The sequence below is a fragment of the Erythrolamprus reginae genome, chromosome 5, assembly GCF_031021105.1.
Source record: "Erythrolamprus reginae isolate rEryReg1 chromosome 5, rEryReg1.hap1, whole genome shotgun sequence".
Taxonomy (NCBI): Eukaryota; Metazoa; Chordata; class Lepidosauria; order Squamata; family Dipsadidae; genus Erythrolamprus; species Erythrolamprus reginae.
Genome location: NC_091954.1, coordinates 58,956,688 through 58,980,123, shown reverse-complemented (window position 1 = coordinate 58,980,123; position 23,436 = coordinate 58,956,688). Strand labels below are relative to the sequence as shown.

The 23,436-nt window shown below is 42.7% G+C and overlaps 1 protein-coding gene and 1 long non-coding RNA gene across 2 annotated transcripts in view; one reads left to right on the top strand and one right to left on the bottom strand.

Moving 5' to 3' along the window:
* The window catches only part of LOC139167802 (uncharacterized), a 115,660-nt gene that overhangs the window by 28,292 nt on the left and 63,932 nt on the right, over positions 1 to 23,436 (bottom strand). The window lies entirely within an intron of this gene.
* The window catches only part of RBM20 (RNA binding motif protein 20), a 111,558-nt gene that overhangs the window by 53,729 nt on the left and 34,393 nt on the right, over positions 1 to 23,436 (top strand). Inside the window, exons 2-7 of the mRNA XM_070752738.1 lie at positions 5,735 to 6,857; positions 7,589 to 7,650; positions 8,967 to 9,064; positions 9,547 to 9,635; positions 13,071 to 13,214; positions 14,460 to 14,591. Of these exons, the coding sequence (XP_070608839.1) occupies positions 5,735 to 6,857; positions 7,589 to 7,650; positions 8,967 to 9,064; positions 9,547 to 9,635; positions 13,071 to 13,214; positions 14,460 to 14,591 (1,648 nt within the window). The remainder of the gene's footprint in view (positions 1 to 5,734; positions 6,858 to 7,588; positions 7,651 to 8,966; positions 9,065 to 9,546; positions 9,636 to 13,070; positions 13,215 to 14,459; positions 14,592 to 23,436) is intronic.

Sequence of the window (23,436 nt, the reverse complement as noted above, 5' to 3'; positions counted from 1 at the left end):
CATTCCTACAAATAATATATATACAGTGATCCCCCGGGTATTGCGATCCCGATCATTGCGAAATGGCTATATGGCGATTTTGGAACCCGGAAGTAAAAACACCATCTGCGCATGTGCGCCATTTTTTCTATGGGCACGCATGCGTAGATGGCGCCGGGCAGATCAGCTGCTGGGCGGCTTCCCTAGGTCTCCCCCCTCTTGCTGGCGGGAGGGCGAGTGGCGGGCATCAGCGAGGAGTTTCCCCACCGCCCAAGCAAACTCCTCGCTGCCGCTCGCCCGCCCTTCACCCGCCCACGCCGTTCATTCTCGCCGCTTCCCAGCTGAGTCCTGAAGCGAATTGGCTTCAGGACTCAGCTGGGAAGCGCGAGCGAGCGGCGCCAGCGAATGGCTTGTCCGCCGCCTGCCTGCCCGCGCACCCGCCGCTCGCCCGCCCTTCGCCCGCCCACGCCGTTCGCTCCCCCTCTTGCTGGCGGGAGGGCGAGAAGCCCCCCCAGCACCCGCTCGCCCGCCGTTCGCCGGCCCTTCACCCGGCCACCCGCCGTTCGCTCGCTGCTCGCCCGGCCACCCGGGTTCGGGGGGGTGCTGGCAAGCCCCCCATGCCGGCGGCGACGTTTTAAAACAGCCGCGCGGCTTCCCAATGAGTCCCGAAGACAAACGCGGAAGTTCGCCTTTGACGTTTGTCTTCGGGACTCAGTTGGGAAGCCGCGCGGCTGTTTTAAAATGTCGCCGCCGGCATGGGGGGCTTCCTAGCAGCCCCCCAAACCCGGGTTGGGGATCCGGGGGGTGCTGGCAAGACCCCCATGCCGGCGGCGACATTTTAAAACAGCCGCGCGGCCCCCAATCTTCGGCTCCTCGCTAGCGCTGCGGAAGTAAAAACACCATCTGCGCATGCGCAGATGGTGTTTTTACTTCCGCAGCGCTACTTCGCTAAAACCCGATCATTGCTAGGGGTCCTGGAACGGAACCCTCGCAATGATCGGGGGATCACTGTATACTGTATATTTAAAATGTTCTCTCTTTGCTCTCTCCTCTCTCTCTGCCCTATTTGTATTCTAAATGCTTGTGCAATGTTAACTACCATCATCTCCTAATCCTGATTTTGGAATTATTTTATGGTCTACCTTTCCATATAAGATTGTTACACCATTTTACCCACTTTGGAAGGCTGGAAGGCTGAGTCAACCTTGAGCCTGGTGAGATTTGAACTGCCAAATTGCAGGGAGCTGGCATTCAGCAGAAATAGCCTGCAGTATCACATTCTAACCATGTGCAACTTTGTTGTACAGTATTATGCAATGTACAAAGACTGTAGCTTTAAAAATTTTTTTGTATTTGATAAGTATCCAGAGCATAAGGCACTAAAGTTATTAAGAATTTCTGGGCTCAAATCTGTATTCTTCAAAATGGATGGAGTTTTTTTGTTCCTCTCCTTACAACCAACTGGGTTGCAAACAGATTTATTATTCCGCAACTTGGAAGTCATTCTAGAAATTTAATTCAAAGATCATTTGTTTCTAGAAAGATAGTGGAGGTTTTTTAAAAGCACATAATTTGCTATTGATTTTAGCATTGAATCAGCAATTGTTAGATCATTTTTGTGATAATTTTATTGCACACTGCAATGTAAAAGATAAGAATACAGACCAAAAAAAGAATAAAAGAATAAAAAAGAAAAATACTTGCCAGATATCAAAGGGGTGGGGGGAAATCCAACCCCAAACACTTCTCTAGATAATGTAATTACCTTTTTACTCCCAAAATGAGGGTGAAAACTTGGGTGCGTGTTATACACCAAATGTAGCCCCACCCAGCCACCCCCACTCTTTGGTCTCTGCCTCCCAGCAATTTACTTACTTAGTTACTTACAGGTTACTTACATGACTGCCTTCTGTCTCATGAATCCCAATGATCGGTCAGGTCTCACAGAGTTGGCCTTCTCCCGGTCCCGTCAGCTAAGCAATGTCAACCGACGGGACCTAGCCATAGAGCCTTCAGATGTTCGTACTGCCCCCACCCTCCTGGCCTTTTGTAAGGTTTTAAAAACTCACCTTTGCCAACAGCCTTGGGGCCGTTCAGCATTGACATCCTGCTCTGACCATGTACGTGACTGTAATTGAATGAATGTGGATGACTGTTTTTTAATAATTGGAGTTTTAGATTAGATTAGGTTAGTTTTAATGTTTTGCGTTTCTTATATGTACCTTTGCATTTACTCCTGTTATGTAAGCTGCCCTGAGTTTACGGAGAAGGGTGGCCTAGAAATCCAAACAATAAATAAATAATAAATAAATAAATTTACATCCTTGCAGCAAACAAGGAAGAGCCTGATAAGTCAAGCAACTCATTATCAGCTTCCAGATCTCAGCTGATTTGAGGCTGCACACAGGCCGCCATGTATTAAACTGAAACTGAAACTAGCTGCAAGTAGTCATACTAGGAGGGAGAGGCAGAATTTAATTTTCTTGTGCTGTTGCTGATTCTGGATGCAAGGAGATAAGTCAATAACTATAAATGCCTGTAGAATGTTCAAATTATTAGACTTATTTTTTAAAGACTGCTTTATTATTGTTCTAGACAACAAAATGAAGAAGCTTTTTAAAATAAATGCTTGATCTGAAGAGGCCCAGTGCTATTTTATCTTCTTTTAAATAATAGAGAATAGTGTATACTTCCAGAAAGCCACATCAATTTTAACAGCTCTGTACAAGTATAGTCTGAAATGTAACAGGGCCCTATTTAGTATTAAAATAAAGCAGCTGAGTTAATCCTGATTTAGTCATATTTGGAGTAGATCTATTTAAATAGTTGGGAGCAATTAGTGTGATTACATTTAAGAAAACTTTCTGACATTAATTTACTGTCATAATGTGCATTTCTCCAATTCTTTGCTATTTCTATGGGTCATGCATACACACATGCACAGAAATACACAGCAAACAGTGTATATCATCTGTGCTGTTTGGTAGAGGTCTTTTTTCCTTGTTTTCCTCCCCCCAAACTAAGGTGCATATTATAGAAACATAGAAACATAGAAGACTGACGTGACAGCAGGAAAAGACCTCATGGTCCATCTAATCTGCCCTTATACTATTTCCTTTATTTTATTTTAGGATGGATATATGTTTATCCCAGGCATCTTTAAATTCAGTTACTGTGGATTTTCCAACCATGTCTGCTGGAAGTTTGTTCCAAGGATCTACTACTCTTTCAGTATAATAATAATATTTTATTATTTATTATTATTATTATTTATTATTATTATTATATTATTATACTTCGGTGCATTTTATACCCTGAAAAATGTGGTAAATGAAAAGGAATAAATTCTACAGTACATCAAACAATCCAAGACCTTCTGCTAAATTGGCGAGCTCACTTTCTAATCTTTTTCATAAGAGTCCATTATTTGTGCTTTATCTACTGAGTCCTCCATATTACACCTCTAATGAAACTTTATGTTTTAAAATAATGCGCTTAGGAATTAGAGAACACTTCCATATCAATTGGCTTAATTTTGTATGGTACAAGGGATTCAGGAGTTACTGGCAGATACAAAATGCAGTGATCCCCCGAGTTTCGCGATCTCGATCTTTGCGAAACGCTATATCGCGATTTTTCCACCCGATGACGTCACTCCCTTCCTTTCTCATCTTTCTTTCTCTCTCTCTTTCTCTATCTTGCTTGTTCCTCTCTCACACTCTCTTCCTCCCTCTCTCATCTCTTTCTTTCCTTCTCTCTCTTTCTCTATCTCTCCCCCTCTTGCTCTCGAGCGGCAAGCGAGCAGCCAGGCGGGCGGGTGAACGGGCAAGCGGAGCGGCTGGGCGGGGCGAACGGGCGAACGGGCAAGCGGAGCGGCTGGGCGGGCGGGCGAACGGGCAAGCGAGCAGCCGAGCGGGCGGGTGAACGGGCAAGCGGAGCGGCCGGGCGGGCGAATGGGCAAGCGGAGCGGCCGGGCGAATGGGCAAGCGGAGCGGCCGGGCGGGCGGGTGAACGGGCAAGCGGAGCGGCCGGGCGGGGCGGGTGAACGGGCAAGCGAGCAGCCGGGCGGGTGAACGGGCAAGCGGAGCGGCCGGGCGGGCGGGTGAACGGGCAAGCGAGCAGCCGGGCGGGGCGGGTGAACGGGCAAGCGGCAAGCGATCTTGGGGTTTCCCCTTTGCCTGGGCAACGGGGAAACCCCATCTTCGGCTCCTCGCTGCTGCCGCGCTGCGGAGCAGATCAGCTGTTGGGCGGCCGAAGGAACCTTCCCTGGGTCTTCCCCGCCGCCCACACGCAAACTCCACCATCTGCGCATGTGCGGCCATGAAAAAAAGGGTGCGCATGCGCAGATGGTGTTTTTACTTCCGCACCGCTATATCGCGAAAAATCGAGTTTCGCGAGGGATCTTGGAACGGAACCCTCGCGAAACCCGAGGGATCACTGTATATCTTTCATAGTACCCCGCATAATGAGGCATGGGTGTGCTTGTTACAGGAATAATACTATTTCTGCTTCCTTGGCACACTACTTTATTTAATGCAAAAAAGATAGAAAGGAAATAAAAGTATAAGAGCAATGAGAACAAACATGCATTTCCTCACATAATTTATTATTAATTTAATTAAATTTATAAAATGTAAGGTAGGTTTTGAGGCTCCTTGGGGCTGGGCAACTAGGTAAAATGAATATATAAGCAGAATGAGAACTTTATACAGAATTTTACTCTATCACACATCTCTAAAGTTGCAAGTATAATTGTCTTAGCCCTTTGTGCAAGCCAGGGCTGAAGTCTATGTTGGGAGAATTTAACTAATTTTAACTATTTTTTTTAATCTCCCCCCCCCCCCCCCTATCTCCATCCTAGTGGAGTGAGACAAAGTAAATATCTCACTTTATGTCCCAAATAATTCATTAGTTGATAATTACATATCGTCAATTACTTGTTTTACTTCCAAATGTCAGCTGATGTCAGATTTGCATTAAACAGGAAAAGAATTACTCCATATAACTCTTTTGCTAGTCACCATTGGCAGTAAAATTGTGCTTTCAAACTTTTTGTTAAAATACATTTGGACTTTTGAAATTGATTATAACTACTGTCTCAGCTTCTGCCTAGTCTAACACCATTGGAAATAACCTCCAATTATTATGTAGATTAGAACTCAAAAGTACCAATGTAAAAAGATGTTCATCATGCCACAACCCTGATGAACTTACATAGAAACATTGTATGCCAGTAAAAACAACTTGTGAGACAGCTCTTCAAATATTGAAAAATCAAATATTTAATAATGTAATTTGGGCTTCAATTTAGTCATTAACAAAGCCCCTTAACTGCAAGGCATGCCTTATATGGATTTATAGTTTTATACAAACATTGATAATGACAATCATGATTGAATGTCACTCTATTTTCTGTACTAGAAAATATATTTTTTCATTTGTATGATTCATATATGCAAATTGGACTAAATATTTGACTAAATCCAGCAGATGTATTATTCTTTAGCTACACCTCTCATAGTATTTTGGCTTGCAAGCTTCTTTTTGATGTGCCATTGGTCTTCATAAATGAAATGACTGGTTGCAAATACTTTATAAGGTGAAAATTATATCTCATCAATTACTTTCTTCACATCTAAGGATTTCATAAGGATGCCAGGAATAATATTGTACCTCTTAGTCATAATTTGATGAAAAATGCCTACAGTTGACATTGATCAAAGACAAATTAAAATGATTGCCTATTACTTTACAGTGCTGCCAAACTTCTGGACAAGAATATATTTACTGTCAACACTGCAAATCCACTGCTTCCTTCTTCTGCAAGTCTTCAGCTGGCTCAGCTTCAGGCACAGCTTACACTGCACAGATTAAAATTGGCTCAGACAGCAGTCAACAACAACACAGCAGCTGCAACTGTACTGAACCAAGTTCTTTCTAAAGTGGCCATGTCTCAGCCACTTTTCAACCAATTAAGACACCCTTCCATGTTTAATACCCTTCCAGGACATGCTGTAGGTCCTGGGGCCACCAATACTAGATTTCCACCTGGTGGAATACATTTTCCAACACAGAACCCACCTTTGGCGGCCCATGGTGGAACTTTGGGGTCAGTAAATAACCTTCCAAATCAAAATGTCAGTACTATAGTCCTAAACCCTTTTGCGGGTGTAATTTCTCAAACAACTGGACAACAAGCTGTATCTCTGGGTCTAAATAAAACTAGTGTCTCCTCTACCACAGATGGATTTTATGATTACAATAAACAGCTTTTCTCCTCTAATGCTGGTCAGTGCTGTCAACAGAACTTTGTAACCACTGGTTCTCATCCAGTCCCAGTGTCACCTGGAAATGGAATGTCTGAAGGCCAACTGGGATTTCAGAAAGAGTTTTATGGTACTATGTCTAAAGGCCAGCATACAACTTGTACACAATCTTTGACATTTTCTGCTGACTCTCAAAATTCTCATCAGAATCAAAAAGGAAAGATGGGCTCTATAGTACATGAAAGAGATACAAGCAATCAGTGGGAAAATCCTTCTACTTTCTCTAGTCAAAATAAAACTGACATTATGCCCAATGCTAACATGTGGCCATCAACAAATGCCCAATACGAAGTAAGGAGTGATCTCTATAACCCTGAAGAACCAACATCAGATACAAAATTTAGCACTGGTACTCCATGTTTTTTCAGCAGAACTAAACATAGTAAACCAAATTACTGTAACTCACAAACAAGACAGAAACCGGAACCTGTTACTTCTGGATTACCTGTCAGGCCTCTTCAGTCCCATGAATTAAACGACTTTCATAATATTGCACCTCTTAGCTTCCCCCATATTTGTACCTTATGCAGTAAGAAGGTATTTGACCTTAAGGTAAGTTTGCTTCAGACTTGGATGTTCTTAATAAATTGTCTCTTTCCAGATAGTAAGTGTTTCTTGTTTAAGAACTATCATACCGGGTTGCTTTATCAATAGAATCTCTGCATCATATATTTTTTTCTGATAGGATATACAAGTATGTATCTTTAAATGATAAAATAAGTTTATATCCAAAATCACAAGGTTTGCTGCTCTTTAACTTGCTATGGTACTATTGTAATTATTATAGTTAATTTCTGATACTATTCTACATGCATATACTCTATGTGTTTGATGTCTTACATTTGTATATGAAGATAAAATGTCATTAGAATTGCCTAGAAAATCTTAATTTGTAATTAATTACATGTAATTAGGTTACTTTAATAATGAGCAATGGGATTGAGTAATTTATGGACCTACTTGACCAAATGAACGATTTAAGGTCTTCATTTTAGCCACCCTATTTTTCAAAATATAACATATTTTCTTTTATCATAACTTGATGATTGGTACAGAATTTTTTCATAAAAATGACAACTACTATAGATATGCTGGGTTTCCCTGAAAATAAGACCTTGTCTTCCATTTTTTTGAACCCTGAAATAAGCGCTTGGCCTTATTGTCATGAACTCAAAAGCCCGATTGGGCTTATCAGGGGATGTCTCATTTTGGGGAAAACAGACAGCACATAAACTGTATCTTTTTGGGTATTTAATTCTATCTTTCTTGTTCTTTTAATTGAGGACTGGGATCAGCACATTAAAGGAAATCTTCATATTCGGAATTGCTTGACTTTCTCAGAGAAGTGAGTAGTTGAAATATATATCAATGCTTCTAATTATTTCAGTTATCTTTAGTCTCTTATTTTTGTATGTAGTGTATGAATATATATCTTCACACATACACACTTACTCAGAAAACAATGTAAGAAACATAATTATATACATATAGATATATCATAATCTCCCTTAATTTTCATATTCAGCAAAAACATGTGACGTACACACACACACACACACACACACACACACACACATATATATCCCCCACCCCCATATGAATAGGACCATGAATAAGTTGGACCAGTTCCATGTCTGCCATGGTGATCATGAACACCTGCGCTATCTCAGAACTCCGCCCCAGAGCAGCAGATTGAAATACCCCCATACGATAAGCCTAAGGAAGGCCATTGGCAGCCCAAACATAGAGTCCAAGAGTGCAGATAGGCATGCTGCTACACTGCATAGTGGAAGATAAATGAGTAGTAAACCATACTGCTCCCTATAGCCCTATCTTACACAAGATATTATATCCAGTGATGTTGGGAGCAGGACAGATTGCAGATGCTCTATTACAGATATTTTTGCGAACAGTCTATGCCAGTAATGGCGAACCTTTTTTTCCTTGGGTTCCAAAAGAACGTGTGTGCGTGCTATCGCACATGCATCAGTGCCTACACCCATAATTCAGTTCCTGGGGAAGGTGAAAACAGTTTCCCCCACCCCTTGGAGGCCCAATGGAGGCCAGAAACGGCTTGTTTCCCAACTTCTGGTGGGCCAAGTAGGGTCCTGTTTTGCCCTCCCCAGGCTCCAAAGGCTTCCCTGGAATCGGGTGAGGGTAAAAACTCCCTCCCCATCCCCCTGGAGGCTCTCTGGAAGCCCAAAATGCTCTCCCAGAGCCTCTGTGCAAGCCAAAAATCAGCTGCCTGGCACACACATGCAGGTTGGAGCTGAGCTAGGGCAACAGCTCGTGTGCCAGCAGATGTGGCTCCGTGTGGCGCCTGTGGCACCCATACCATAGGTTTGCCATAGTGAACTATGCTATTCTCTTGTATCTGAATTAAATTTACGCTTCAGTTTTATCTATATTTTAATTATAATTATAACCATTTATTTTGTATTTTCCAGCTGTTTTCCATGGTTATTTATTGGTTGAATTTTTTTAGAAGATTCCAAAAATAGCCAATAGTACTAACTTAATGTTAAGTTTGTTTAGAGTATTTTCATAATTTCTGTTGATGGTGTGGCGTTATTGTATTTCTTCAGTACAACAAGCTCATTAAGATCTGACCTATATATTCTTATTTGACATCTGAATTTCAACTTTTGTTTCTTTTTTTAGCACTGACATTCATTGTATGTTGAATTCAGCAGCAGAAGGAATATTGCATTCTTCCTCCCCAAATAATAAAAGTGTGTTAAATCTGTCTGGTACTGAAGGTAAATCATTCAAGTAATACACACACACCTGCACACTCACTCAAAAATATTTATGACTACAAGTATAGTGGTAAAAGATGCAATGTAGAATAACTATTGTGATCAAATTATCTTTCCTTTTTGATATATCTTTAAGTAATAAGTTAGTTTGGTATTGCTGTAAATTTCTTAGACTTGCTTCATTCATTCATTCATTCATTCATTCATTCATTCATTCATTCATTCATTCATTCATTCATTCTCTATAGCTGCCCAGCTCAACCAAGTAACTATGGGTGGTTTATAATTCTAAAATTACAAAACAATTAAAGCAATTTAAAAAACATTAAAACAATAAAAATCGAGAGCAGCCATCACTAGAGCAATTGCTATCAATAGTAACTGAAATAATTATACTCTCTCAAAATTTATGTTTAAGAAATGCCTTTTTTTCTTGCTATATACAATGGCAGATTTTCATGGAATATGTGTCATTTCTTTAGATTATCCTTTAAATGCTGAGTCATACAATTCTGCATCTTCATTTGGCCAGTCAAGTTCTACATTCTCTTACATAGCATCTGGTGGAAATGTGAGTACGGTATTTTTATTATGGCTGGTTGCACAATCAGCCACATGTTTAGACTGGATTTGGAATTTTTATCCATCTATGGAATCCTTTTCAAGGGCCTGAGATAGGCACATGTTGTTTGATAATGTTACAGATACTGTCACAGGATGCAAGCTGTTCCAAGTAAAGCTACCTTTTGCAATTAATAGATTGTGGTTTTGCCAATGCCAAAGGCATTCAAGTGGTACTCCAGATTGTATGTTTTGGGATTGCATCCATGGTGCCTGTTACAATTGGTTGCTTTCTTTTGCCACAATTGTTCTACATTTATTTACAGGCGTTTGTATTTTGTGGTTTTCTACAGTTCTCTTCTCTTCTCTTATGATATTTTCAGTCATTGCAGTGTTCCCTATCAAGACTCTTTGACTTTCTTGTTAAATCTGGAATGTGGCAGGTGCTTCTCTGTTTGTATGTTAATGTCCCAGAGCACTTTATCTTTTCATTTTTCCGTTCCTTTTTGGATCTCATTGTTTTTGCTTGCAGGCAAATTGCACTGGTATTTCCTTTAGATTTTCCAATGCATCACTGTTGCTACTTTGTCATGCCATTGTTTGTAGTCATTCTGTCTGATCTTCTTCCAGCATCCATGCAGGTCGTCTGCTGTTTTTTCAGCTTCTTTGCAAATATGGCATTACTTGCAAGTTGCTGTCTTTTCAATTCTGACTTTGAATGTGTTTGTTCTTAAGCTTGGTCTTATATAACCAGAATTAGTCCCTCTGTCTATTTCTTTTCCGTTCTTTCCTGCTCGTTCTGGTCATTGCCAGCTCTTGTTGTTATCTACTTTGCCTGCTAGTTTTTTAAAAGTACTGGTCATGTAACACTTTGTCTTCCCTTCCCTCTTTTCTATTCTTCCATTGTTCTTTCTTGTAAATCAGTTTGGTATCTCCAGTATTCAGTAAGTCCCCATAGCTTCTGTTCATTTTCACTGTCCTTCAGTGAAGATGCACTGATGGACATTGCAGTAGCCTTTTTCTTCTTTATTATAGTCTACCACACAGTCATCCAGATGTTTAGAATGGATTTGGCATTTTATCCACTTACCAAGTTCTTCCTGAACACTAAATTCCATTGGAGTCACTTTCTGTTCCATATTGAAATTGCTCCTGGAGATTGGGTTGCATAACAGAGATAAGCCAAATCCATTACCAAAGCAACAAGGAGAAATATGACTTAAACCCAAAATAAAAAATGCCATATACAAAAATTCAGAGAAATATCTTCCTAATTCACATAAGTATAAGACTAGATGGGGAAATAAACCACAAGCCATTTGCAGAGTTGTTACTATAGTCAGTATTAATAAACAAAGTTTAACTATCACATGGAACACTCAGCTGCCATATTGAGTCAGTCAGTGTGTTCTACACTGGGCCAAAATTATCAAGATGACAGAGAGAAACTGCAATACAAATTTCATCACAATCTGCATCCCATATCTATTTAACAGAAAAAAATCCATGGTAAAGTAAATAAAGTTAACAAGAAATGAGAAAGAATGATAGTACTTGTATAATATACATATTTTTGTGTAGTAATGGAGTTATCCTGATATTAAATAGATACCCATTATTTGACATATTATTATTATTATTATTATTATTATTATTATTATTATTATTATTATTATTATAATATTTGTATGCTGCCCCTCTCCGAAGACTCGAGATAGCTCACAACATAATAGCAATACAATATAGATACAAATCTAATGTTAAAAAAATGAAAAAAACTAATTTAAAATACATTATAAAAACAGTCATACACACTCAGTCCAACTAAATAAAAAACATAATAAGCATAATAAGGTCAGCAAAAAAGGAGGGGGGAGATTAATCCAACCACACCTGGCGGCAAAGGTGAGTCTTCAACATTTTACGGAAGGCGAGGAGGGTAGGGGCAGTTCGAATCTCCGGGGGAAGTTGATTCCAGAGGGCCGGGGCCGCCATAGAGAAGGCTCTTCCTCTGGGTCCCGCCAGACCGCATTGTTTTGTCAACAGGACCCGGAGAAGGCCAACTCTGTGGGACCTAATCGGCCGCTGGGATTCGTGCGGCAGAAGGCGGTCTCGTAGGTATTCTGGTCCGATGTGATGTAGGGCTTTATAGGTCATTACCAACACTTTGAATTGTGACTGGAAACCAATCGGAACCAGTGCAGGCTGCGGAGTGTTGATGAGACATGGGTATATCTGGGAATGCCCACGATTGCTCTCGCAGTTGCATTCTGCACGATCTGAAGTTTCTGAACACTTTCAAAGGTAGCCCCATGTAGAGAGCATTGCAGTAGTCGAATCTCGAGGTCCTCCTTGCCACAGCTGAAAGATGGTGCTCTAATGTTATCTGTGGATCGAGGAGGACACCCAAGTTGCGAACCCTCTCCAAGGGGGTCAATAATTCCCCCCCCCAGGGTAATGGACGGACAGATGGAATTTGTCCTTGGGAAGCAAAACCCACAGCCACTCCGTCTTGTCAGGGTTGAGTCTGAGCCTGTTGACACCCATCCAGACCCCAACAGCCCCCAGACACCGACACATCACTTCCAGAATACAAAAGAAAGCCAACAATCCAAAGTAACTTTCATCTTCCTTTTTTGAGGAATACAGATTCTTTAAAACATGTTTACCAAGAACCTCTGTTTGTTCTGATCAGGTACATAACCTCCTTTTAGAGGAATAAAGCCCCAGAGTGTTAACTAGCAGGGTCTTAAGTCAGCATTCAAAGCCTGTTCGTGTTCTTCAGTTGCAAAGATGTGATTACGTTATTCTCCTTAGTCTCAAATTTCAATTGCTACTCAAGGCTAAGGGTAAAACACTAATGAAGTGTGAAGCTGGGTTGCCTTTTCAGCACAGATATCAAACATCCACTCCTCCAGTAAATCTATAATATTCATAGTTATCCATGGGCAGAGAGTGTGAGCAAATGGCAAAACATAAGTCACACAACACGATACAAACCATGTGACCTATCTACTTGCCCCTGATGTTTCATTATTTTTTTATCATTGTGATGTGTACTAAGACATTGACGGTAAGTTATCTGTTAGAGAATTAGAGAAATAGGATGTGTTTTTAGACCTGGATGATATATGCATAGTGATTAGTAGAACAGTGAATTTATAGATTTCTCCAAAATATTGTTGCAGTCTGAATCTTAAATAAAAGTGTCATTTACATATCTTTAAATATATGATTACATGATAGTTTAAATTTTTAACCAGACTCTTTGGCTACATTAAAAGGGAGATTCTATGGACTTGTGAACAAGTATTTGAGATTCTAAAAATATCAAGCTTTTTCCAAACTAAGTGCAGGATAAGAAGTGTGATTTCAAATTTGTATGTTTAAATGCTATTTTTTTTACAACTGTTTCTTTTTCTAAATTTATTTTTAATAATTGCAGGTTCTACAAAGGAAATGTGTCCCAGGCCGTGTAGTACACATTTGTAATCTTCCTGAAGGAAGCTGTACAGAGAATGATGTAATCAATCTTGGACTTCCTTTCGGAAAAGTCACTAATTATATCCTCATGAAATCTACCAATCAGGTATTGATTTTTTTTTAGTTATAAAAATGCAAATATGTCATTTTGTTTAAGTTTTGCACATTCTGTTAAAAATGGTTAGGAACTCTCAGGATTGAACTTGTTGAGGTTGAAAGGATTTGGAATTGTAGAGGAAACAAGGTTTCTTTTTCTCTTTGGGAAAGTATATCATGATTATTCTTTTGTGTATTGTGTTCAGTATACCTCAGATCTAATAAGTTTCCTTTTTTACGAATCTGTGTGTGTAATTGAAAGAGAAACAGGGAGAAGCAAGGTAACTAGTAAACACTAGCAAAGTTTCAACCTTTCCATTCCTCACTTTCTTTTCATTCAACTGTTTTCCTGGTTTGCAGAATATTTGTCAACTTACGTACTTACCTTCTACAACTGATGATTTATCAGGATACCTTATTTTCCTCTAGAATTAAAGATAGTAAGCCTCCTTTAAGTTTCTGCAACTAAAATTATGCCAGACTATTCCATTCGGTTGAAAAGAATGTGTGTATGTCTGTGAATCTGTGTATATATGTGTGTGTGCGTCTGTCTGTCTGTCTGTCTGTCTGTCTGTCTATCTATCTATCTATCTAACTATCTAACTATCTAACTATCTAACTATCTAGCGATAGAGATAGAGATATAAATATACACATATATATATAGTATTAAAAAATTAGCTGCCTTGGAATGGCGCATATGTGGAGCTGGGAAGGAAGGAAAGAAAAGTTGCTTCCTCCCATTAATACCAGGGTGATTTCAACAGAAAACACATACAGTAGTACCTCTAGATACGAGCTGCTCCACATGCGAGTATTCCAAGTTACGAGCTGAGACGCGAGCAAAATTTCTGTTCGACACCCGAGCTCAAATTCGGGATACGAGCCGAGCGTCCACTAGGTGGCGGAAGAAATCCATGTTTCCAGTTATCTCAGCGCGAAAAGCAAAGTCTAAAGCCATTCATTCGAGATGCAAATTGATCGTCATATGAGCTCGGCTCTGGCACGAATTAAATTCGTATGTCGAGGTACCACTGTACTCACACACACACACACACTATGTATATGCATACATATGCGAGTCTTCGGAGAGGGGCGGCATACAAATCTAATAAAACTTAAAACTTAAACATATGTTTGAATAATTTATATTTAGAAAAATTACATTTTAAAAATATAAATTCTATACACTATTGTAGTTTTTGTACTTTTCTTCTGTGTACTAAATAACTAAACTATGTTTGAATTATCACAGGCTTTTTTAGAGATGGCTTATACTGAAGCAGCTCAAGCTATGGTAGAATATTATAAAGAGAAACCTGCAATGATAAATGATGACAAGTTACTCATAAGAATGTCTAAAAGATATAAAGAACTTCAACTAAAGGTAATATCATTGTTTTTCATGTCATTCTGTTATTCTGGCTGCTCAGAAATGGTGTTCAACTGCATTTTGATTTATAGATAAAATTTAAGTATTTATCTTCTTTTTCTGCAGCCATCTAGTGACTGATATGTATATACATTGTTCATTGATAGGGGTCTATTTCCTAGTTATTTGTTTAAATATACCAAAGGAAGCAAACAAAATGCATCAAAATGATGCAAATCATGACTTCTTTTAATGTTTCTTTTCATTTGGTTTTGACTGATTATGTCATTGACCAAGCAATTGCAATTATATATTCCCCACAATTCAGAATGCACATCCAACAAAATTTCCTTACTAACCTGCAAAATAATTATTTTTAAATTGTTTTTAAAAAATATTTATTTATTATTATTTATTTTATTTTATTTTAATTAATTGGACTTAGGGCGGCCCACAACATGTAAATTTTTTTTACAAAAAGACAGTTTTGAAGCCCAATTATAAAACCAATCTAAAACCCAAGTCATAAAATCCTGTAATCACACTCATTCACATCACAGTCATACTAACGGCCGGAGCAAATGTTAGAGCTCAATGGTCCCAAGCCTGCCGGCAATAACCCTACATGGCTTAGGACCAGAATACCTCCAAGACCGCCTTCTGCCGCATGAATCCCAGCGACCGGTCAGGTCCCACAGAGTCGGCCTTTTCTCCACTGCATCTGGAAGGAGAGTCCAACATGGGTAATGTACCAATCCTATTGGTAGAGACTGAGTTATAATTAGCATAATAATAGCTACCGCCCCCTTACTGCTCCCATGAGCCCCAGTTTTAAAAACTCAGTCCAAGAGTAGAGACATACTGAGTTTTGCTCTTAGGAGTTAAATGTTTAGAATTAATTTGTAAATAAAAATAAGTTGATTGTTGTTGACCTGTTTAATCCTGTTCTTTGTCTTTCAGATTGAAAGGATCGCAGATGATGGAAGAACAGAGGAAAGGGGTTTTCTGCCCTCCGCGGGCAGCACCCCCACCGATCCTCCTCAGGGGTTTTGTATTCCCTCCGTGGGAACACCCCGTAGAGGAGCACCCAGCCTGGGGTCCCTGACCTCCGTGGCCAGACCAGGGCTGTCAGCTGAAGGTGGAGGGGTCCGCCCCCTCCACTGGGAAGCTTGAGGACGCTGTCGCAAGGCTCTAGATAAGGAACGGAGCCGCGCCTCTCAGCTGTTTGGCGGCTGCCGAACAAAACGCAGCCGCCGCCGGCTAGGAAGCCGCAGGGTGAGAAAAAGACGCTGGGACTGCCGGAAACCCCGGCGAAGCCAGCGAAGCCACGAGCGCGCTGCCGGCGATGCAGCGGGAGCTGCCATGAGCCGCAGTGGGGGCTGGAGGCCGCAGTGCCCCCCCCAAAGGGGCAAAAAAGCCACAAACGGCATGGGGGCCGCCATGTTGGTTGCTACTTGCGCAACCCAAACGGCGCCATCAGGAAGTCCTTCCGGCAGCTGGTAGGCGCGAAGAGGCTGTAAGCCTCAGTGCGCAGGCGCGATTGGCCAAAGGAGACGGTGGCCATCTTTTTCTGACTCAGTGCCAAAAAAATTGCTGAGCAACGAGGCTACAGGGCCAAAATGCTGACGGTTCTTCAGTCAACTCGAATACTGTGAGTACAATGGAGGAACAAGCGGGACTCGAGAAGGCTGCCTCCCCCACTGGGGCCAAGGAAAAGCCTAAAGGGAAGGCCAAGGAGAAGTCTAAGACTTCACAGTCCCCAGCCTCGGCCTCAGCTAGGAAGGAGGCCGAAAAACGGATTAAGGCCTTAGAAAAGAAACTGGAAGCGGCTCTACAGGCCTCCCCCTCCACAGTGCCACTGGGCCAGAGGCAGGTTTCAACACCTGACCCAGTCACCATGCCGGCCTTTGGGTTTTCTGAGGAGGACTGGTCACCTGACAGACAATCACCTGTGTTACGCACCATGTCCTCTCCAGGTCCTTCATGGAGTAGACCTGAGTCAGCTAGCTATGCTAGAAGAAGTTCCCAGGGCGCAGCTGCCACGTTCACGCCCACAGCGGCTGGACTGAGGGTGCAGACAAGCACCTGGCAGGATATGCCACCTGACTTGCAGGATCTTATTGCCAACGTTTATTCTCAAGGCATGGCGGCTGGGGCCAATAAATATGGCCAGCAACCTTCTCAAGCAACAATTGGACAGATCTGGTCAGCACCGCCCCCCTCGGGCCTGGGGTCCTTATCAGAGGAGCCACTCATGGGAGAGGACAGCGATAGGGAGTATGACCTCTCTGAGGACGAAACCACTCCCGAGCAACCTCAACCGGTAGGCCTGTTTAAGCCAACACTGTTCAGGACTCTGTTGTTTAAGGCTAAACAGGTGATGAACCTACCAGGTACAACTAAGACAGCAGAAGATGCAGACAAGACCCCAGATGCCTTGCTTCAGGAACCCCAGCCCGAGTCAGAACATTTCCCGGCATTGAATATTTTTCTGCAAGGAGCCAAGCGCCCTTGGCAATACCCAGCTGCGGCTCAAGGTCCATCCAATCTGAAACGTCGGTTCTACACGTTCGACGAGGAGGTGGAGAAACTCCTCGAGTTTCCACCCATAGACCAACCGGTCGTAACCTTGGTCTCCAGCGCCCTGGTGCCCTCTGAAACAGGGGAGAGCTTGAAACCAGAGGACCGGAAGGCGGAGATACTCCTGAAAAAGGCACACCAGATGGCGAGCTGGGGATTTAGAGCAGCAGCGGCTGCATCCTTCTTTATCAATAGGGCTTCTCTCCGGTGGATACAGGAGATGCAATCTCGCCTAGGACCGGAGGATGGAAGGCTACGCCAGGACCTGGCTAAACTACGAGCTGCGGCGGAATTTTCCGCAGATGCCACATTGCACACGGCTAAATTTTCCAGCAGAGGCATGGCTACCACACTTGCAGCACGCCGCCTCCTGTGGCTTCGACATTGGCCAGCCGATCTGAAGTCCAAATGGAGACTGGCGTCAGCCCCATTTCAAGGCTCTATGCTCTTTGGGGATATATTGGACAAAGTCCTCATTGAGGACAAAGACAAGAGGAAGGTCCTCCCCAGAACAGGCAGGCGGCAGGACCGGAGATCAGCGCCATATACAAGGCGCCAAACGCCCCGCTGGGATAGCACCACAGGGGCAGGTCAGGGCCAAAGGTCGTACACGCAAGGTCAGTTCTCAAACCCAACCTTCAGAAGCGACCGGGGGTCATTCCAAGACTGACCCAGAGGCTACCAGGGCTCGAGGCGGCCCTTTCGGGGGAACACCCAGAGAGGCTTCCGCCGTTCTAAGTGACTCTGCCACCCAGTTGCCATTCGGTGGGAAGCTCCAGCACTTCAACGCCTCCTGGTACACCACCACCTCAGACCAATGGGTCCAAGCTACGGTGTCAGGGGGTCTACGCCTGGAGTTTGTAGGCCAACCCCCCCAACCGGTTTATACACTGCCCAAAGGTCCGAAAGCCGCAAGACAAGCAGCAACTACAAAACGAAATTGCTCATTTGCTGGAGATTCAAGCCATAGAGCCGGTACCGCCACAGGAGGAGGGAAAAGGATTTTACTCAAGGATTTTCATTGTTCCCAAGGCTTCAGGAGGTTGCAGGTTGATTCTCAACCTGAAGCAACTCAACCTTTTCATAAAATACAGGCGATTCCACATGCACTCGCTTCAAACTATCTTGACCTCAATCAGATCACAGGATCTGTTAACGTCCATCGACCTGAAGGAGGCGTACCTGCACGTTTCCATACATACATCGCACCGGAAATACCTCCGTTTTTGTTCAGAGGGAACATACTACCAATACAAGGCCATGCCATTCGGCCTTTTGTCAGCCCCACGGACTTTTACCAAGCTCCTGGATGCCCTGACGGCACACCTGCGCTCTCAATCCATCAGACTGATGGCGTATCTGGACGACATCATCATACTGTCCAGGACGCCAACGCAGGCAAGACAGGACTTAAACCGAACTATACGGACATTGGAAGCTCATGGCTTTACCATCAATCTGGAAAAGAGCCAATTGGTCCCCAGTACCAGGCTTTTACACCTGGGAGCGATCATAGACACCTTGTCGGGCTCAGTCTCACTCTCCCCAGAGAGGATAGCGAATATGCAACGTTTGATAGCCGAACTCAACCAACACAGACAGGTCCCCATGTCACTGTTGTCAAAGGTGTTGGGAACCCTGGTCTCGGCTATAGGGATTGTGCCCTGGGCCAGGCACCACATCAGGGCCCTACAGTGGTTTTTACTGCCAGCACAAAGGGCCAAGGTGGGCCACTCACATCAGCTAACACAAATACCACGACACGTCAAGGTTTCCCTGAGATGGTGGACATCGCCTGCAATACTCAGAGGTTCTTCCTTTCAGACGCAGGACAAGATGATTCTCACTACAGACGCCAGCCTTTACGGTTGGGGAGCTCACATCGGCCCCCACATGGCGCAGGGCACATGGTCAGCAGAGGAATTGACACCTATAAACATCAACTTCCTCAAACTCAGAGCGGTCTTCCTGGCTCTCCAGGCTTTCCACCCTATTGTCCAGGACAAACACATACTAGTGCTTACAGACAATGTGGCGACCAGAGCCCATTTGAATCACCAAGGGGGCACGAGGTCGCGTCGCCTCATGGACGAGACGGCAAATCTGTTCGATTGGGCCGAACTTCACCTAGCGTCCTTATCCGCAGAGCACATTGCCGGGACCAACAACACCCAGGCAGACTGGCTCAGCAGGACTACATTAGACCCGACAGAATGGAGGCTGGACCCAGCGCTTTTCCAACAGATATCGCACAGGTTTGGGACTCCAGCTGTAGATCTGTTCGCCACCCACCGGAATACGCAGACCCGAAGGTTCTATTCACATTTTCCGGAACCGGGGACAAAAGGGGTCAACGCCTTGCGGTCACCCTGGCCGACAGGACTGCTGTATGCATTTCCTCCAGTAAACCTGATACCAAGGGTCATAGAGAAAATTCTCCAGGAAAGGGCAGAGGTTCTGATGGTGGCACCACACTGGCCACGCCGGCCGTGGTTCGCCGACCTGATGGCTCTGTCAGTAGCTCTACCATGGAGGATGCCAGACAACATCATCACCCTCAGCCAAGGGAACCTGCTACACCTGGATCCCCAGTGGCTACAACTAACTGTCTGGCACTTGAAAGGCACAGATTAAAACAGCAAGATCTACCGGAGAAGGTCATCGATACAATTCAGGCTGCTCGACGTCCCTCAACTTCCAGGATATACCAGGCCACGTGGGCTGCCTTTTGCACCTTTTGTGGCAAGGAGGGCAAGAACCCCAAGGAGGCATCGGTGATTACGGTGTTGGAATTCCTGCAGGCAGGAATAGACCGGGGACTGGCTCCTAACACGTTAAGGAGACAAGTGGCAGCACTCTCCACCATGATTCAGATACCGGAGTCTCGTTCGCTAGCCCATCATTCGTGGGTCAGAGATTTTATACGTGGAGCCTCAAATTCACATACACCACCGGTACGGAGGTTTCCCTCATGGGATCTATCGATAGTACTTAAGGCCTTGACAAAACCACCATTTGAGCCTCTGAGATCAATTCCGCTTAGGCTCCTCTCCTTGAAAACAGCCTTCCTAGTAGCGATTACTTCGGCACGCAGAGTGTCAGAGATTTCAGCCCTATCTGTGAGACCAAATTTATGTATCTTCTATCCAGATAGAGTGGTACTCCGCTTGGATCCATCATTCATTCCCAAGGTGAACACTTTGTTCCACAGGAAACAGGAACTTATATTGCCTGACTTCTGCACGCATGGAAATCATCCATCGGAATTAAGATGGCATAAAATTGACGTAAGACGTGCTCTAAAGATTTATATCAGAACTGCAGCATTCAGGAAGTCTGAGACTTTGTTTGTTTCATTTGCTCAACACAGAATGGGACTTGGACTATCTTCCAAATCGATAAGCCGTTGACTAAAGGACTGCATTCTGGAAGCCTACAGAGCGAGAGGTCACGACCCCCCCGCTGGGCCTAACAGCTCATTCAACCAGGAGTGCGGCCACATCGGCGGCCTGGATGACACAGGCCTCAATAGAAGACATTTGCAGGGCTGCTATTTGGGCGGCACCTACGACATTTATTAAGCACTACAAGTTGGACTCATTTGCGTCTGCTGAGGCAGCATATGGTAGACGTGTGCTACAGAAAGTGTGTGCATCTCCAACGTCCCAGTCAAGACCTTCTCCCTCCCATGGGCAGTAAATCTTTGGTATATCCCATGTTGGACTCTCCTTCCAGATGCAGTGGAGAAGACCCGTTGTACCTACCTGAATGGTCTTCTCGATGCACTGGAAGGAGAGTCCAAACCCACCCGACTAGTTGAAGTTCAGAGACGTCGGAGATGGGGAGTTGAAGTTAGTTGTATTAATAAAAGTTGGTTATCCTCTTACATTGTTTTTCGTTTTTAAAACTGGGGCTCATGGGAGCAGTAAGGGGGCGGTAGCTATTATTATGCTAATTATAACTCAGTCTCTACCAATAGGATTGGTACATTACCCATGTTGGACTCTCCTTCCAGTGCATCGAGAAGACCGTTCAGGTAGGTACAACGGGTCTTCCAGGTTTTGTCAACTAGACAATGTCATTTGGCGGGGGAGAGCCTTCTCTGTGGGGGCTGCAATCAGCTCCCCCTGGAGATTCATACTGCCCCCATCCTTGCCTTCCGTAAGAATCTGAAGACACACTTATGCTGCCAGGCCTAGGGCCATTAGATCTTTGCCCCCTGGCCAAAGAATGTGTTGAGAGAATGTGAAATGAATGGAATGACTTTTTAATGGTTTTCTAGGGTTTTTTTTAGATTTTTTAATTAGTTAATTGGATTTAAGATATTGTGTACTGTATATTTTATATACTGTGAGCTGCCCCGATTCCTCAGAGAGTGGCAGCATAGAAATCAAATCAATCAATCAAAATAATAATAAATAATAAATAATAAATAATAAATAATAAATAATAAATAATAAATAATAAATAATAAATAATAAATAATAAATAATAAATAATAAATAATAAATAATAAATAATAAATAATAAATAATAAATAATAAATAATAAATAATAAATAATAAATAATAAATATGCATGCATGCATGCATGCATGCATGCAATGAACCTAATATACTAGGTCCGTGAATTATGCCCATAACCATAATTCAATGCCTGGAGAGGGCAAAAACAGCTTCCCACCCCCCCGAGCCCATTTCCCAAATTTTGGTAGGACCAGTAGGCTTGTGTTTCACCCTCACCAGACTCCAAAGGCTTTCCTGGAGCTGGGGGAGGGTAAAAATCCCCCCCCTCACCCGTAGGCTCTCTGGAAGCCAAAAACGCTCTCCCAGTGCCTCTGTGTGAGCCAAAAATCAGCTGGCCGGCACACACATGTACATTGGAGCTGAGCTAGGGCAACGCCTCACGTGCCAGCAGATATGGCTCTGCGTGCCACCTGTGGCACCTGTGCCATAGGTTCGCCATCACTGTACTAGGTGTTCAGAGCTGAGATATTCAAATGAAGTCTTTGACTAAAAGCTTTAAGAAGGGATATCAATATTTTATTTTAATTAATGGTGAACAAAATTGGGAACCTATTTTTGAATTACATACACGGTATCCATGGGGGTTTTTTGGACAAAAAGTCAATTTAGAGGCATAATGAGTCTTTCAGCATCCCAGAGAGTTCCTCCCACTGACAAGGTGAAACAAACTTTTAGCAACAGTCCCCACATTTTTTTTTGCAAAGTTCCTTATAAATGTGTCTTCCAGTCATCAGTTTTCTTCTAGTATCACAATGTCTATTGAGAATTGCAGTAGCATTTCCATTTAATAGGAAAAGTAAACTGAGAAATATTCCATAAACAATATGAAAAAAAAAACAATAAGAAAAAGGAAATTTATTATAAAGGTTAATTGAGGAGTTCTATATTTGTCAAAGGGGAAGGCAGATAAAGCTTGGTAATATTAAGAAAAAGTTGCTTGCTTAAAAAACAAAAGAAAACCTAGAGGACATAAGGAGGGAAGAATAGTAAAACAAAAAGGACAGTCGTATATATAATCATTTGAATGAAGCTAATTGATTTTATGGAATGGAGTTGATGAATACTATAGGGAAGAGAAGATGTAGATTTAACTACTGTATGAATGAAATAATTAATATAGTTAGCAGAAAGCATGAGCTGTTCTGGATGCATAGAATACAAATTCATACCTTGATGATGATGCATGGTATGCTCCAGTAATGTAGCAATCAGAATGAGTTTTGGAGAAAAAAATGAAGAAATATTATCTAAAGAGAAATTATTCTCCTAAGCAATATGAATGAATATGTGGGAAATTAATGCAAAAATCTATTGGGCCATTTGAAGTACTGTGATTGTTTCCTAAATATCTGCTTAGGAAAGGGTTTTTTTTTGTTTAAGTATCAATATTTTTTATATATACATGTAGTCCTTGACTTATTACCATTTGAAGCAACAGTAGTGCTGAACCTGTCCTCATGGTGACGTGATCATAATGTGGTTGCTTGGCAGCTCACTCACCCTTGCATTTCACCCCCTGCACTCTGTGGGCCATACTGTCCTAGCTGACTTTCACCACCTTCTTGCTTCTACTGCTGATGAAATATTCCCAGCCTGGTCCTTTGCAAGATGGTTTGTTAGCTGCATGAGGCTTTCTTTCCATATCACATATGGCAGTTTCCTTCCCAGAGCTGGAGAAGATGACCTCATGTGGCCAACAGCTGACTCATGAAGAGTCAGACCAGGCATGCCTCATCAGTAATTGAAGCAAAAAG